The 16,396-nt window shown below is 64.4% G+C and overlaps 1 protein-coding gene across 1 annotated transcript; it reads right to left on the reverse strand.

Moving 5' to 3' along the window:
• Window positions 1-1,142: 1,142 nt before the first annotated feature.
• On the reverse strand, window positions 1,143-11,619 carry MEX3D (mex-3 RNA binding family member D). Its single transcript, XM_053897931.1, is given in 12 exon segments — window positions 1,143-2,485; window positions 2,487-2,590; window positions 2,593-2,645; window positions 2,699-2,772; window positions 2,774-2,998; window positions 3,001-3,077; window positions 3,080-3,376; window positions 9,580-9,868; window positions 9,870-9,929; window positions 9,931-10,866; window positions 10,928-10,995; window positions 11,562-11,619. Coding segments are annotated over 12 exon segments (2,745 nt in total). The 3' UTR covers window positions 1,143-1,981.
• Between the last annotated feature and the right edge of the window lie 4,777 nt (window positions 11,620-16,396).

Genomic DNA, 16,396 nt, shown 5'->3' on the forward strand with positions numbered 1-16,396 from the left:
TGCTCGTCATGAGACTTGGGGTCCGCCTTAACTCAGGGGGAGCCTCAATTATATCTGCAAGATCCTTTATCCAAATACGGTCCATTCGCAGGTTCGGGGCCATGACTCAACCAGTTCAGCCGCGATCCTCACCAGAGCCGAGAGCGTGGAGAACCCGTTTCACACGTGGGGAAACTCCAGGCAGAGCGAACCGGAGCCCCAGGTGTGTGTGGCTGTTCGAGACCCACCCCGGGCCCTGCAGCCCCAGGTGCCGCTGGTCAGCTGGAGGGGCTGACGCGGCCACCACTCCCTGGGGACCTGCCCACGGGGTTCCCCATCCATCTGCCCCTCCTGTTGCCCCACCTGTCTTCCGGAGCCCCCGCCTCCTCCTGGAAGCCCTCCAGGTGGCTCCACCACGCCTTCCTAGCTTTCCTAGCAGGCTCTGTTCTGCAGGCCCCTCCTCACCGCCCACTGAAGCCAGCAGCCCGTGGGCCCCTGGCTCCCAAGCTTGTCTCCAGAGCAGTCCTGGGCCCTCCCTGTCACCGCGTCCCATGCCTCCTACCCCACCCTCCACTCACTCCCGAGCATTCTTCCTCTCCTTGGGAACTCTGGTGGCACCCGCTGACTGCAGATGGTCCGACCCATGGTCCCACAGTCCCGACTCGGGCCAAAGTCAGTCATCTAGTGGCCCCCCTTGCTCCCCACTAGACCTGGAGGGTGAGGGATGGCATGTGCGGCTACAACTCAGACATCCTTTGGGGCTGGGAGGTGTTAGAACCCATGCTGCGAGTGGGGCTCCCAACCTGTCTCTCCTTCTGCAAAATGGGCCGGGAGACCCCCCGCACCCCCCCCCCCGCCCCGAGCCTGGCACCCCTCCCTCCACAGCAGCCAAAGCTGGTCCCATGGTCAGCTGCCCCCTGGAACGTGGGGGCCCTGAACCTCAGGAAAGGGGACCTGGCTGGACCACCTTCTCCGCAGACCCAATGCTCCCGTCTGGAAGCAGACACGGGGCCCGGCTTCTGGAAGAGCGTGGCTTGGACATGGGGTATCCTGAGTCCAGATGCCTTTATCTGGAAGATTAGGGGGTGAAGGGGCCGGATCTGAGCACCCCCGTCCCCCAACCCTCCCCCCCACGCCCACCTGCCCCACACCACGCCAAGGGCTCACAGGTAGCAAAAGGGCTTTATTAAGAAGGCTTTAAAGTCAAAAAATAAAACTCTTGATACAATTTTCTGAACCCTTAAGTCAGCTCAGCAAATATATAATCAGTAATTTAGCTGTGTAAGATGAAAGGTCCGTTACTTTATTTAAAATAAAATATATTTTAGTTCTTAAAATTTATTCCATAAAGTACATATTTCCCTATAAATTCCCTACATATACACAAGAGGTAAAAAGTAAAAGTTTTAAAAAAAACACAATTTAAAAAAATGTAAAAACTGACAACAGAAACCACAGCAGAAGGGTATTAATAATTAAAAACACAAAGTTAGAAATTTCTGGTTGGGACCCTCCCCACCCCCCCCCACCCTTCCAGCCTGTCCCCCGCTGACGTACAAAAGGATAACTGGTGAGCCCCCCCACAGGGAGTAAAAACGTCGCATTCTCCTCCTAGGGGCCTCTGCGGAGGCTGAGGCCGCCTCCCAGGCCAGCAGGTCCCGTCTGAAATCCGCCAAGTCCCAAAGGACAACCGGAAGTTGTAAAAATCGGGTGTGTGTGTGTGTGTGTGTGTGTGTGTATATATATATATATATATTTTTTTAATCTTCGTAAAAAGATCACCCTGGGGGCCGGGGAGTCTTAAATAGAAAGTGCAGGCAGACCTTTTCTCTCTGGTTTATTTTAACCTGTCGACTCAATACTGTTTATTGGTTAAGAACTGTGGTGCCGTCGGGCGGCCGTCTCCACGCCTGGGACCGAGTTAAAGCTCGTCTGTGAACGCTGGCCGCGCCGCCCCCCCGCCGCCCCCGCGCCCGCCGCCCCCCACCCCTGCCCCGGGCCGCTAGGAAAAGATATGAATGGCCTGGGTGGCGGGCGTGCGGCAGGCGGGGCACTCGGGCTCGCTCTTGCCGCAGATGCGGACGGCGCAGTCCATGCAGAAGAGGTTGTGACCGCAGGGCACCAGCGCGGCCATCACCTCGCCCTCGGCGCACACCACGCACTCGCGCGCCAGGGCCGGGGCGGCGGCGGCCGGGGGCTTGCGGCCGCCCTCGGAGGGGCTGGAGTCCAGGGGGGGACACGCCGCGGCCGCGGCGCCGCCGGGCAACGAGGCGGCGGCGGGGAAGGCCGGCAGCGAGCCCGGCGCCGGCCGCCAGCCCAGGGCGCCCACCGGGTCCGCGGCGCCGCCGCGGCGGGCCAGCGGGAGCTCCAGGCCCAGGGCCGCGGGCTCGGGCAGCGTGGGCGAGTGGCGCGGCGAGCCGGTCCCGCTGCTGCGCCGGGCGCCCGGCGCGGGGGGCGCGGGGGCCCCGTTGACGGCCGAGCAGCCGCTGAAGTTGGGCAGCGGCGCGGGCCCGCTCGAAGGGGGCCCAGATGGTGGCCGCGGCGGGCACGGTCAGGTCCAGCGCCAGGAAGTCGAAGCCGAAGTCACAGTCCTCGGGGCGGGCGGCCCCGAGGGGGCCCCCGGGCCGTCGCCGCCGAAGGAGAAGCCCCCGTTGCCCGAGCCGCCGCCGCCGCCGCCGCCTCCGCCGCCACCGCCGCCGGCGCCGCCGGCGCCGGCCGTAGGGGCTGGCGGGGCCCCGCCTCGGGCACTGGCGGCCCCCCGCGGCCCCCCGCATAGAAGGCCTCGGGGCCCCCCCGGCGCGCCCAGGGCCGCGTCGCCGCGGAGACCAGCCGTGGGCGCCGGGGGCCGCCGCCCCGGGTTGGGGGCCTTGGCCCAGAGGCCGGCGGCCGTCCCGAGCAGGTCCAGACACACGTCGGTGCCGTTGGCGTGGAAGTCGCTGTCGGGGCCCGCGTCCGTGAAGGCGCCCGTGCGCAGCGTGATGTGCGCCTCGATCTCCTCGCGCGCCCGGTCCCACGTTCTCCGGGCATGCCCGTCACGGCGAACACGGGCTCCTTGTCCCGCCCCGGCGTCACGATGTAGGTGTGCGTCCGCTGCTGGTGCGCTTGATGGTGGCGCCCTTGGGCCCCACCACCAGCCCCACCACGCGGTAGGGCACGCGCACCTGGATGGTGGTCTGTCCCGGCAGGTGCGGCGGGCCCTGCGCGGCGCCCGGCAGCCCGCCCGCCTTGCTGCGCGTGGCGCGGATCACGGAGAAGTGCTCGGCGGCCGACAGGATCTCGCGTTTGGCCATCTCCACATCCTCCTTGCGGCCGGTCACGATGAAGACGGGCTCCTCCCCGCGCACCGGCGTCTTGATGTAGGTGTTTGTCTTGGCCCGCAGAGCCTTGATCTTGCACCCTGGGGGTGGCGGTGGGGAGAGACAGTTAAGGATGGGGGCCCCTCCCCAGGGCAGCCCTTGGAGGAGCAGCTGCGGGGCCGGCCGGCGCGGTGGGGGCTGGGGGGAGGGCTGGGAGCCCCCACCCCCGCTGCCCTCTCCACCCTGGCCTTTGTCCTCAGACACGCATCTCGGTTTCCCCTCTGGTCCCAGGCTGGAAGGTGGCGGCAGCTTTGGCTAGAAGGCAAGGAGGACCCCACTGCGGGTTGAATGGTGCCCCCCGAAAGTCACGTCTACCCGGTCCGTGTGAACAGGACTGTATTTGGAAAGGTCTCTGCAGGCGTAATTAGTTAACAGGAGGTCGCACGGGAATGGGGTTAGCCCTGAACCCAGTGACAGGTGTCCTTATAAGAGGGACACAAAGACAGCGATTGGGACGAGGCAGCCACAGGCCCGGGGCGCAGGGGACCGGCGGCCACCACCAGAAGCTAGGTGAGCAAGTTCGGGAGACGATCCCCCTCCTCCTGGAGGGAGCGTGGCCCAGCCAACACCTTGCATTCGTATGCCCGCGCTCCGTGGGGGGATTCGTTTCTATTGTTTCAAGCCACCCAGTCTGTTCTGTCAGTCCCAGGGACACTCATGCAGACCCCCGACACGGAGTCCCCATCAACGCCTGGATTTTCTCCTGGCCAGCTGACCCCCCCCCCCCCCCCCCCACGCCAGCCCACAGGGAGCCCAGGTCTCACTCAGTCTCTTGCACCCTCACTCTACCCCGAAGGTCCTGTGGTCCCAGCCCCCGAGGAGATGATGCTCACGGACACAGCACTGCGCTGTCGCAGGCCGGGCGGGGTCCTGACACTGTGGGGGGCACCGGAGTATCGGCGTGCAGCGTGGGCTGAGAGGCCCGGGCTGTGACGGGGTGCCTGTCCAGGCGTCTGACACCCCCCACCTCCTCTCTGGGGGGCCTTCTGAGACATCCTGAGTCTGGGTGACCCTCCCCCCCCCCCCCCCCCCCCCCCCCCCCCCCCCCCCCCCCGGCTCTGGGCGGCAAGAGGGACACGGGGATACTGTTTCAATACAGAGGGCGCCCCGGTGAGGGATAACACTGTTGCCAACTTCTCAGGTAGAAGCTTACAAAGCTGGGGACCAGCGCACCTGCCCTGGAAGGAATCCAAGACGCACCAGACCGGGCGGGGGGGCGGGGGGGGGGAACTGCTCGGCGCGAGGGAACCCTGGGAGGTGGCAGGGTTGTCCCAGGGGCAGCCCCACCCTGAGCCCAAGGACAGCAGGCCCGTCCAGAGCTTTGAGCAAAAGCACAGCCAAGTGAATGGGGTTGGAACCCTCCCGGGGAGGGTGGAGGGTGGGGCGTGGCCCATCCCCTGGGTCCCGAGCCCCCGCCCCCGTGTCCTCCCTCAGTGGCTCACCGCCTCACTGGCATCCCTCCAAAACCCACCCTGACCCGGACCCGTCTCCACTTCTGTCCAGATGGTCCCCTCCCCACGTGGCGGCTGGTGGGTAAGCTTTCAAACCACACGTGTCAGTCCAGACCCTCTCCGGGAGCTCCGCCCACCCTGGCCTCCCTGCCCCCACACGGCCTTTACCCTCCTTAACAGCGTCCTCAGTGCTGCCTGCCTGCACCCCCCTTCTCTGCATCCAGTCACCGCCCAGCACCCCTTCCTCCAGGAAGCCCATACGGACTGCACCAGGGTCCCAGCACGCACTTCTCAGCCTACTTCCTGAGCTCCCCCTGCTGGTGTCCTGTGAGGATCAGCGCACGGGGGTCACAGGGGCCGCTCAAAGGACCGTCCCGTGTCTGTTTCCTCACGGGTAAGAGAAGGGCACAAACTGACCCGGCCTCATGGGTCTGGGGCCACAAGGGCCGCGGACTGGCAGGCGCCCCCAGGCAGGTGCCCAGCCGTCACCTGCGTGTGCACGGCCAGCAGGCCCGTGCAGAGGACAGGGAACAAGGCCGGGAGAAGGGGTGGGGGGTCACCGGAGCCAGGGTGGGAGAGGAAACCGGGGTGGGGGGGCGCCCCCTGCGCAGGGAAGCAGCCTGGTTCCCCTCACACAGAACTGGCACCCATCCTGCCCCCCCCCCCCCCCAAAAAGGTGGCCCTGGACGGAGCCTCCAGCGGCCAAGAGGAGACGCATTTCCGCGGTGACACCATTGGAGCCAAGCCCCACCCTCGCCGAGACCCCAAGAAAATGACAGAGTTTGAGGGGAGGTGGGGCCGCCAGGTCTGGGAAACCGAGGCCCCCGAGCGTGAACCAGCTACCTTCCCGCCCTGGTGGGTACAAGCCAGTGAGGCCAGAGTGGGTGATGGCAGGGACCAAGCCTCCCGCTTGGGGGGAACCCTGGGGCCACCACTTACGGCTGGTCCCGGGCTGAAATGCAGACTCCCGGGCCCTGCCACCCAGGAAGCCACCTCGGGCAGGTGCGCCCGGGGAAAGGGGGTGACCGCCCTGAGGCTGTCTCTGCCCCGCCCCAGCACCTCCCACCTCGCTGCAGTTGGGCCCCCGCCCTCGTATGGGGTTGCCGAGGGTCCCCGTGCAGAGCCAGGTCCCAACCCTCATGTGACCTCATTCTGGGGTCCTGGCCACCCGTGTGCTGCCCCAGGGACCCCACACAGAGACCACAGACAGGCTGGCCCCTGCAAGGACCCCCCGAACCAGGGGAGGACTCCCAGGGTGCCCGGCAGAGGGAACCGTGGGGGCAGAGTTCGGAAGGACAGGGCTGGGACACATCCTCACAATGACCAGTGCGGTGCTGTCCCCAAGGCAGGGCCCAAATGGGCTGCAGTCCTGTGGGGGGAGGCCGTGTCACCGTGGGGCGGTCCATTTGGTGGGCGGGGGGAGCTGGCCCGTGCGGGCGACGCGGGCACGGCAGGCCAGGTCTGCGCTCACCGACACCAGGAACCCCCAACCCAGAGCCAGGGGACCGCCTTCTTTCTGCGCCCCACAGCGGACACACAGAAACAGGGGGGCCTGGGCCCCAGCAGAGCCCCGCAGCGCCCCCAACTGCCAGTAAGAGCGCCGAGGCCCGCAGCGCTGGGGCCGGGCTCGGGGGGGGGGGGGGGGGGGGGGTCGGCGCGGGAGAGCAGTGGGCAAAGCAGGCTTCCCCCCACTGAGGGAGGCCAGCCCGAGAGTGCGGACCCCAGCCTGACGGCAGCAGAGACAGAGGGACCCGGTGTGGCTGAGCACCAGCTCGTCTCTGGTATCACTCACTCCTTCCTGACCCAAACCTCCAGGCAGCTGCCCACGACTTTGACCCAGCCCAGCCCAGCCCAGCCCCACAGGGACACGCCCAGCAAGGGTGCAAGCTAGCCGGAGGCTCTGAGGAGGACCGGGCCCAAGGTCATACCTGGGGCAAGTGGGCACCAGCCCCCCAGGTGACCTTTGCTGACAGGCTGGAGGGAGACCACCCTGACTCTTTGTGGAGTCGCGCTTTTCCTGCCTGTAAAATGGGGTCGTGTCCCCCCCAACCCCGGAGCCGTGGAAGGTAAAGTCCTCTCCTGGGCCCCACCTCTGTTCCCTGCGGCGCAGACCGAGCCCAAGGGACTAAGGTTCAAATCCCAGCCCTGCCGACCCGGCCTTGGCCCGTGTCTGTCCCCCCTGACCCGCAGCTACAGGGAACCTTCTCTGGGGGATCTCTTGAGGCTCAGCGGGGCGGGGCAGGCCGAGGCCCCCAGGCAGGCACCTTGTAGGCGCTGCAACCCGAGGGAGGAGAGCGAACTCTCGGCGTCTGGGGTCGCTTACCCTGTCCCCGGAGGGTGCGGGAACCCACTCTAAGATTGAAAACACAGCTCAGGTGAGGGCCGGGGGAAGGGTCGACCCCAGGCCTGTGCGATGCTGGCCTGGCCACTAGGGGATGGAGTGAGTGGTCCCGGGCCGGTCTTGAGGAGTTCAGGGCCTGCGCTGGTGAGGGCCTGAACAGTAGGAAGGGGCAGGCTTCGTGTCCGGGAACCCACAAGGTGGGGGGCAGATGGGGGAGCGAAGTGGGGGGGGGGGGCAGGACTGGGGCACAGTCTTCCAGGCTGTGCTTGGCAGCTGGGCCGGAGAAGACGGCAGCCACAACTGGTCCTAGAGCCGAGAGATTCAAGGTGCCAGCCAGTCCCGAGGTCACGCTTCCCTACCGGATACCCCGCGTCCCGCTTACGGGACGTACCACACGCCAGCCTGGGGCCACGCTTACAGCCCTCCGGCTTGAGGGGCGCCAGGCGGGCTCTGTCGGTTTAGCGGTTTAGCGTCCGACTCTTGATTTCCGCTCGGGTTATGATGTCACGGCTCGTGAGTGCAAGGCCGGGCACGGAGCTCTGTGCTGACAGGGCAGAGCCTGCTTGGGGTTCTCTCTCCCTCTCGACCCCTGCCCTGCTCAGGTTGGCCCGCGCGCAGCTCTTTCTCTCTCCCTCTCTCAAGATAAACACATAAACTTAAGCACCAAAAGCGCTCTCTAGCTTGGGAACCCTCACAAATCCCCCGAGGGAGGTGCTGTCCCCCCGACCCCAGAGAAGAGGTCCCACCCGCCTCGGGTCACGGGGCCGGCCCAGTCTGCACCCCGACAGCCTGCCTTCCTGTCTGCCACCAGCAAGACCCCAAACGGACACCCAATAAACGGGTGCCAAAACACCACCCAGGAGGTCGGGCGGCAGCTTGGTCCTCTACGACCAAAGGCATAGGTCGGGGCGCTCTCTGCTTGACTCCCAAGAACACTGGTGTGGGCTCGGCCTGTCTGGAAGGACCCCCCAGGTGCCAGGACACGCGCGTTCACGGGGAACATGCCCTCGTGCTCTGGGGTCGTGTCCCCCCAACCAGCCAGCAGATCAGCCTACTGATTTTGGACAACAGCCCCCGGGGCTGGGTTTCCACGTCTGCCCCACCCCCCAGCCCCCAGCACAGGGCAAGGTCTGGTTATACCTCCCAGGACAGGTGTGGGGGACCGGGGCTGGGAAGGGACTGCAATAGGGTGGCAGCGGGAAGCGTCAGGCTGGAGTCCTGCTGTGCTGGCTCCGAGACCCGCCTGTCCCCTCCCCTACCCCCCAACTCCTGGGCCCTCACCCAGGCACGACATCTGCACGGAAAGCAGACTAACTGGGCAAACCACCCTCCCACCCGGAACTCCCAGAGGGCAGCGTGTCGGGGGCGCCCCTGTGGTCCCTCTGCCCCTGGTGGCAAGGTGACAAGTCACCGTGCGATTCAAGCCCCCCCCCCCCCCCAGCTCCTGTTACTGAGCCGGTGCTCCAAGGCCAGCCTGTCCTGCAGCACCATCTCAAACCCCGCCCAGACCCCACCCCACGTTCTAGAACCTGGCCTCCAAGCCGGGAGCGGGGCACAGAGAGGTGCAGGCAGGAGAGAGCTGGGGCTGGGGGCTGCCGGCTGAAAGGGTGGGTGGGCGTGTGTCCAGAGGAGCACTGCCCACCATCCTCCCGCCCGCCCCGCAGCTCCAGGGCCAATGAGCGGCCGCCGGCCTGATGTCACCCTGCAAATCTCAGACTGGCTCTCTAACAAAGAGAACAATGGGGCGGCCACAGGGACTCTCTGACAATGCTGTTACCAGGACCCCCACACCCCGGGGTCTGCTGCCACGGCCTGCCAGGGGAGGGCTACGAGGCTGGACCCCAGGAGGGCTTTTACAGCTGGTCCTTAAGCATGTCCCCAAATCCCCGACTTGGGGCTGACAGTGGGGTGGGGATCCTCATCCTGTCCTCCGGCCCCACACCCCCAGCAGGGCCCCCCAGGCTGGCAAGTGGAGATGTATACCCTCTTTGTACGCCCAACTTCTGTCTCGACCCTGCCTGAGCACCCCCCCCCGCCCCGCCCCCAAGCCCCCCTCAAGCCCCAGCGAGCCCCGCCCCATGCCTGCTTTGGGTGTGGAGCGCCCCACCGCCCAGCCCAGCCTCCTGGTCCTCGGATGCCACCGCTGGCGACCCAGACCTGGGCAGAGGTGCTGCACTGAGGACCTTGACCCGGCTGGGGGCGTCCAGACAAAGGCAGCGGCGGCCGGAGCGCAGAGAGGAGGAGCGCGGGCTGCGCCCAACTTTCTCTCGCGGCCCACGGCAGGACAAAGGCGCACAGGCGGCCACTGAGGCCCGGAGCCCACACGCGGGGCGTGGCCAGGGTCTGGCGTCCGGCCGCGGGCAGGGCTGGGCTGGGGCGACCCCCTCCCCAGGGCGAGCGGCGCGGGGACCCCGGGAAGCAGGGCGCGGCGCCCCAGACGGCGGCCACTCACCCTGGCGACCCACGATCTCGGCGACGTGCTCGGAACTGGGCACGGGCACGCACTCGGTCATGTTCACGCTCTTCTTGCGGCTGCCGATCACGTTCATCTGCTCGGCCAGCAGCGTCGAGGGGCCGAGGGCCGCGGGGTGCGGCGCGAAGCCAGCGAACACGTCGGGCGGCGACGGCCGGGGCGGCGGCGGGCTCACGTCGGGCTCCAGCAGCGGCAGCGAGCCCGGCGCCACCGCCTCGGCCACCGCGGGTGCGCCCGCCTCGGGCCCGTCGGGGGGGCGCGGGCTCGGCCGCCGCCCCGCCGTCCGCGCCGCCCGCCGCCGCCGCCCCGCCGTCCCCGCCGCCCGCGGCCGCCCCCCTCGTCGTCCGGGCCGCCCGCGCCCCCCAGCCCCAGCCCCGAGAGCTGGTCCAGCGCCAGGCGCAGCGCGGCGGCGGCGGCGGCAGCAGCCGCGTCGTCGGGCGCGGCCTCCTCGGCGCCCTCGGGCAGGGGCGGCGGCGGCGGGGGGCGGCGGGGGCGGCGGGGGCGGGGGGGGGCGGGCGCGGCTGGGGTCGCCGCCGCCGCCGTCGGGCTGGCCGGTGGAGCCGGGCATGGCGGCGCTAGCGCTCGGGCCCGCGCCCCTGCCTCTCGGCCGCCGGCCGCCCGCGCCGCCGCCGCCGCCGCCCGCGCCGCCGCCGCGCTCCGCCTCTGAGAGCTGGGCCGCCGGCCCCCGGCATCCAGCGGCGGGGCGGGCGCGGCGGGCGGGGGCGGCGGCGCGGGGCTGCTCGGGCCGCGGGCGGCGGGGCGGCGCGACTCTGCTTGCTGCTCGGCGGCGGGGGCTCGGCGGCGGCGGCGGCGGCGCGGGCGGCGGCGGCGGCGGCGGCGCGGACGCTGCTTCCCTCCCGCCCGCCGCCCTCCTCCGGCCGCCGCCGCCCCGCCCCGTGACGCGCGCGCGGCCAACAATGGGGCGCCGGCAAGGCGCACGCGCGCGCCGGGCGGGGCGCGGTCACGTGGCGGGCGCGGGCGCGGGCGCAGGTAGGTGCCCGCGGGCCGCGGCCCCCTGCGCGCGCGGCTCCTCTCGCTGCCCAGGCCTCGCACGCGCCCGCTGCCCCCCTCCCCGCGCACGCACCCGCCCTTCCCCCAATTCCCCTCCCGACCTCCGGGGGTGCCCCAGCGGGGGGGTGCTGCCAGAGCCCGCGCCTCCGCCACGTGGGTGGCGGTGTTTCCCGACTGGGGGCGCCCTGGCCCGCGGGCTCCCGAGAGCAGCCCGGTGCGCCCACCCCCAAAGCCATCGTGCGCCCGCGGCCCTTCCTGTAGCGGCCCCTCGGGTGCGGGAAGGAGCCCTCCGGCGTCTCCCCGTGCGGTTTCTCACGCTAAATGAGCTGGGGGCAGCCTCCGAGCGGACCCGGCCTGGGCTCCTGCCTGGCTGTGGAACCTCCTCTGGCGGAGGACACAGGTTCCCGAGGTGGGAGAGGGAGCGGCTGGCCCCTTTTGCCTGCCCCCGGCTCTCCCCCCTGACCGGGGTACCCCCCACCCTACCCCATGCAGGGCCTGAGCCACAGCCTCCTCCACCCCCTGTCAATTCTCCCCACACCTCAGACTTCCCTGACAGGCGCCCCTGACACTGCTGCCTGGGTGCCCACGCCTGGAACCTTCCCCACCCTAAAATGTCTTTTTTCCTGACCCCCAGGTTCACATCCAGCCTAAGTGTCTCTCTCAGGGTCCCAGACTTCTCTTTTGTGCACTTGAACACTCATGAGTATTTAATCACTTGTGATAACTTATGTCCAGTGCCCTCCCCATGGGACCAAGTCCCCCTAGCAGTGGGGGGGTGGGGGGGGGGCCTGGAGGGACCTGCAGATGAGCAGATTGGCACTCCCGCTCACCCTCCTGGTCTCCCAGTCACAGGCCTTGTCCCTATCACTCCCACAAAAGTGTCCACTGGCTATAGCCACCCACCCACATGACCTGTGCTGGCCCACTGGGCCAGCCTCAGGTCCCCCTACCCCTCCGTCGCCAGCACTCATCATCAATGCCTTTTCTCGGGGCCAGGCCTTGGCACATGCTGATCCCCCTTCCTGGGGCCCCAGCCAGCGTGGAAGGAGGTGGCCTGTCCTTTTGGCCTGCTGGAGGGGTGGGGAGAAGTCAGACATGTTTCAGCTGGGGGCAGGGACAATAATAGTGGGCGAAAGGAGACTCATTTCGTAGCGACAGGTGGAGAACAGGCCACAGCGTGGCCTGCTCCGGGGCGCACTTCTGGAGGTTATGCACCAACACACACGTTCCTTAACGCACCTCCCGGCCCCATCAGTCCCTGCAGAGAGGGCTTCAGACAAGCTGGGTGCAGGGTGGCTCACGTCCTGGGCTAGGCACTTGTGTGCCCAAGATGGCCGTCTCTTCCCTGCCTCTCTGCTTTCCAGTTTCTGCTCCTAGGCCCCATTCACATGTCCTGTCCTTCCCTCCGGGGGACTTGGGAAGGGAGGCAGCATCTAATGATGGGGGAGAAACAGCTACAGAGTGGCCTGGGGGAAACCGCCCCCAGCTCCTGGCTGCCGCCCGGAGACACCAGTGTACCTGGGGGTAGGGGGTGTGTGCTGGCTCTGCTCACACAGGCAGGCATCCAGCCAACGGGAAGGTGACGAGGACAGAGAACAAGAGAGGGCTTGGGAGTTAGCACAGTAGCTGGCATTAAAACTTCAGCAGGAAGTTAGTTGGAAGACTCAAGTTGGAGAAATCTAGAAATTCAGGCAAAAAGAATTGGGAACTGGAGCGGAGGGGGAGAACAGGAATAAGCCAGGGATTCCAGAGAGAGCAGAGGGGAAGTGGAGGGAGCTGTCCAAGAAATAATGGAAGGGGACGGTGGGGCCAGAGTCTCTGGATAGCCGGGACCCCGCAGCTTGTCCTCGGAAGACTTGTCAAGGGTCCTGGGACTCCTAAATGCTTCCAGGCCATATTATAAATAGCCCGGAAAAAGAAGGCCTAGGTTCCTGGGGAAAGTGGTGGCAAAGCCGAAGGTTTGGGAGGAAGAATCAAGAGGTTTCATGCCAGCCGAGTCCGCACAGATCAGCTTAGCAAGATGCACTCCAGCAGAACGAGGGAGGAAGTTAATGAAGTCACAGGCGCTACCACGGGAAGGGAAGCGAGCAGGAGAGAAAGCCACGGAGGCGCTCCGGGAAGCGGGACTGGGGGATCACCGAGCCACTGGGCTGTGGGGAGGCGGCCACTGGGAGCAAAGACAGCTGCCAATTTGAAAAGGAGGACCTTCCGGCAAACGCGTTCGGAGTCAGAAGAACGGAGGGAGCGGGGGCTCTAGAGTCTTCGAATCAGCATACCATCAGGACGCGTAAACGCTGCCCTGTCTGGTGTTGGCATGGGTGCTCAGCCACGGCCCCGTGGTGATGCACTTTAGAAGTCCTTCTAGAACTGTAAGCCGCTGACCTCCGGGCAGCGTGCACGATGCAGCATTTGGGAGGCAGAAGGCGGTGTCCGCAGTGTGGCTTGAGACACAGCAGGAATAGGACAGAGGGAGGGAGGGGCGGATGTGGATGGTGCCATGGGTGAAAGGTTGCTGGTAAACCCTGGGACAGGCTTTCTGCCCTGTGCTGCTGACGTCCAGGGCGGGGCCTTCTCTGGGGGGTGCTGTCCCGGGCACTGTGGTACGTCCAGCCGCAGCCCTGGCCTCTGCTACTTGATTCCAGGAGCCACCGCCCCCCCCTCCCCCGGTTAGTTTCCTTTGGTCTCAGCAAATTACCGCAAACCAGGTGGCTTCAAACACCAGTTTATTCTCTCCCAGTCCCGGGGCCTAGGAATCCCAGGTCAAGGTATGGCGGGACTGTGGCTGGCGGGCCTCAGCGTGCCGTGGCCGTGGCCGCCTCACCGCAGTCGGCCTCCGTACTCCCGTGGCTTCTCCTTGTGCCTCTGTGTCCACGTCTCTCATGAGGACAGTCAGCGGCCATTGGATTCGGGGCCACCCGCTCCAGTGTGACCGCATCTTGATTCATTACATCTACTTCCAAGCAGGATCCCGTTCACAGGTTCAGGGATCGCAGCATGGACGAATCCTTTGGGGGCACACAGTGCACCCCACAGAACCCCCCCCCCCCCAGGCAGGACGACCGAGAATGTCTGCAGACAGGTCCCCTGGGTGCACGGTCACCCCGCGTGAGAAGCGCTCACCCTTCCGTGCCGACCCGTGTGCGGTCGCTGTAGGCGGTGGGCTCGTGAGGGTCATTGCAGAATTCCCTGGACTCTGTGCTGAGCTGAGCTGAAGTGCCTCCAGTGGGGTGTTGGAATGGAACCATGCGGCAGCGGAGGGGGCGGTTCTGGGGGGCGGCAGGGGCCCCGAGCATCCTTCCTGAGGCTGGTGCCGGCACGTGGGTTTCATTTGTCTATTTGGTGTATTTCAAAACTTTCCATAATAAAAAAAAATATTTTTAAAAGTGGATTTATTTATTTATTTATTTAGAGAGAGAGAGAGCCGGGGGGGGGGGGGGGCGCGCAGGGAGGGGCAGAGAGAGAGGGAGAGACACAATCCCAAACAGGCTCTGTGCTGTCAGCACAGAGCCTGATGCGGGGCTTGAACACACAAACCATGAGACCATGACCCAAGCTGAAGTCCCTTTACCAACTGAGTCACCCAGGTGCCCCCCCAAATATATATATACGTATATATATATATACGTATATATATTGTTTTAAGTTTACTTTTTTTTAAAGTTTATTTATTTTGAGAGAGAGAGAGAGCATGAGCAGGGGAGAGGCAGAGAGAGAGAGAGAGAGAGGGAATCCTAAGCAGGTTCTGCACTGTCAGTGCAGAGCCCCAGGCGGGGCTCGAACTCACCAACTGTGAGATCATGACCTGAGCCGAAACCAAGAGTTGGATACTTAACCAACTAAGCCCCTATTTTTAAGTTTAGAAACTATCCTTTGAGGGGCGCCTGGGCGGCTCAGTCGGTTAAGCATCCGACTTCGGCTCAGGTTATGATCTCTCAGTTCGTGAGTTCGAGCCCCGCATCAGACTCTGTGCCGACAGTCGGAGCCTGGAGCTTGCTTCCGATTCTGTGTCTCCCTCTCTCTCTGTCCCTTCCCCATTCACGCTCTGTCTCTCTCTCTCTCTCAAAAATAAATAAACATTAAAAAAATTTTAAAAAGAAAAAAGAAACTGTCCTTTGAGAGATTCCTTTGGAGAGGTCTGGAAATGAAAACAGCATCCAAATCCCCCACGGTGGGTTGGGGCCCACACCCGCTGCGCCCCGGACGGACCCCGAACACACGACGCTCAGGGAGGGAACCAGACACGAGAGGCCACACGGGGTGTGAGTCCACGTGTGTGAAACGTCCAGAATAGGCTCATCCACGGACAGGAGGGGGGCTCGTGAGGGCCGGGGGACTGGGGGGTGACTGCTGATGGGGACGGGGCCGAGACGGGGTGGGAGTTTGGGGGACCGAGAAGGATAAAACGCAGCATGGAGGAAAATGCCAAAAGAAATCGGCATAACCATTGGAAGAGGTTCTCCTCTGGGGAGCACAGGACCGGGCACGGCTACTTTCCATCAAGAGGATTTTAGGGACATTGACCTCTGCATTTTTAACTATATGCTTTTTTTTTTTTTTTTTTTTTTTTAACAGTTCTTAAAACGTGCTTGGGAAATGCTGTGATAGAGACCCTATTACACCGGCTCCCGGGACCCTTCACCGGGCTTGAGTGGCTTGGCGGGGGGAGCCCGGGTGTGTGCTCCTCCTGCTGTGCTCCCCTTCCAGGGCTGCCCTCCTCCGTGGGCACATTTTGAAAGAAGAAACAGTCAAGGAAAAAAAAGAACATTGCCAAAGAATATAAAACCACAAAACTGGCCTTCCCTGGAGCTTGTATTTTCAGCCTTCTCCCTTATCACGATAATGTGTGCTCACGGCCGGCGATTTGGGACTTAAGGTAACGTTTGTGGATCAAGTGTTGTTTGAGACGGAATTTACGTGCCACGAAACACGCTTTTTTTTTTTTTAAGTTTTTATTTTCGTTCCAGGCAGTTAACATCCAGTGTTATATTAGTTTCAGAAAACACACCCGTTTCTACCGCCAGGTTGATGAACTCCGCCTGCCCAGACCTGCAGCCCAGAGAGTCCCCTCCCGCCCCACTGCCGTCCAGCCCCCGTGGACCAGTCTCTTCCCGAGCGCCACGTCAATAACGGGCTTGCTTTGTGCTGTCTCCTGTAGCAAGTTTCTTGCCCTCAGCCGAAGTTCATTTTTGTCTTTTTTGTTTGTTTTTCAAGATTCCTGGCCCAGCAGCTTCGTGTCCCCTGCAGGCCTCCGGCTCTCCCCTCCCCGATGGCCGTGTAGGCGCCCGCGGTCTCCCTGCAAACTGGCTGGGATCTCATCTCTCTGCACACACTTCAGGTTCCTGAGACCCTGAAATCTTTTTATTGTTAAAACTGAGATAATTCATGTGCATCAAAGTTTGTCCTTCTATTTATTAAAACATATTTTTTGAATGTTTATTTATTTATTTATTTATCTTTGAGAGAGAGAAACAGGCTGCGAGCAGGAGAGAGAGAGGGAGACACGGAATCCACAGGAGGTTCCAGGCTCCGGGCTGTCAGCACAGAGCCTGACGTGGGACTCGACCCCGCGAACCTCCAGACCATGACCTGAGCCGAAGTCGGACGTTCAACCGACTGAGCCACCCAGGCGCCCCGAAGTTTGCCCTTTTAAAGTAGACAGTTCAGTGGCTTTTAGGAAGATCAAGGACTTGTGCAATTATCACCACTGTCAACTTCAGAACATTATCATTACCCAAACAAGACACCCTGTCCCCACTAGCAGCACCCCCCGCCCCCGAACCCCCAA

This window comes from Panthera pardus, unplaced genomic scaffold (genome assembly GCF_024362965.1).
Source record: "Panthera pardus isolate Hobbes unplaced genomic scaffold, ASM2436296v1 HiC_scaffold_8, whole genome shotgun sequence".
Lineage (NCBI taxonomy): Eukaryota > Metazoa > Chordata > Mammalia > Carnivora > Felidae > Panthera > Panthera pardus.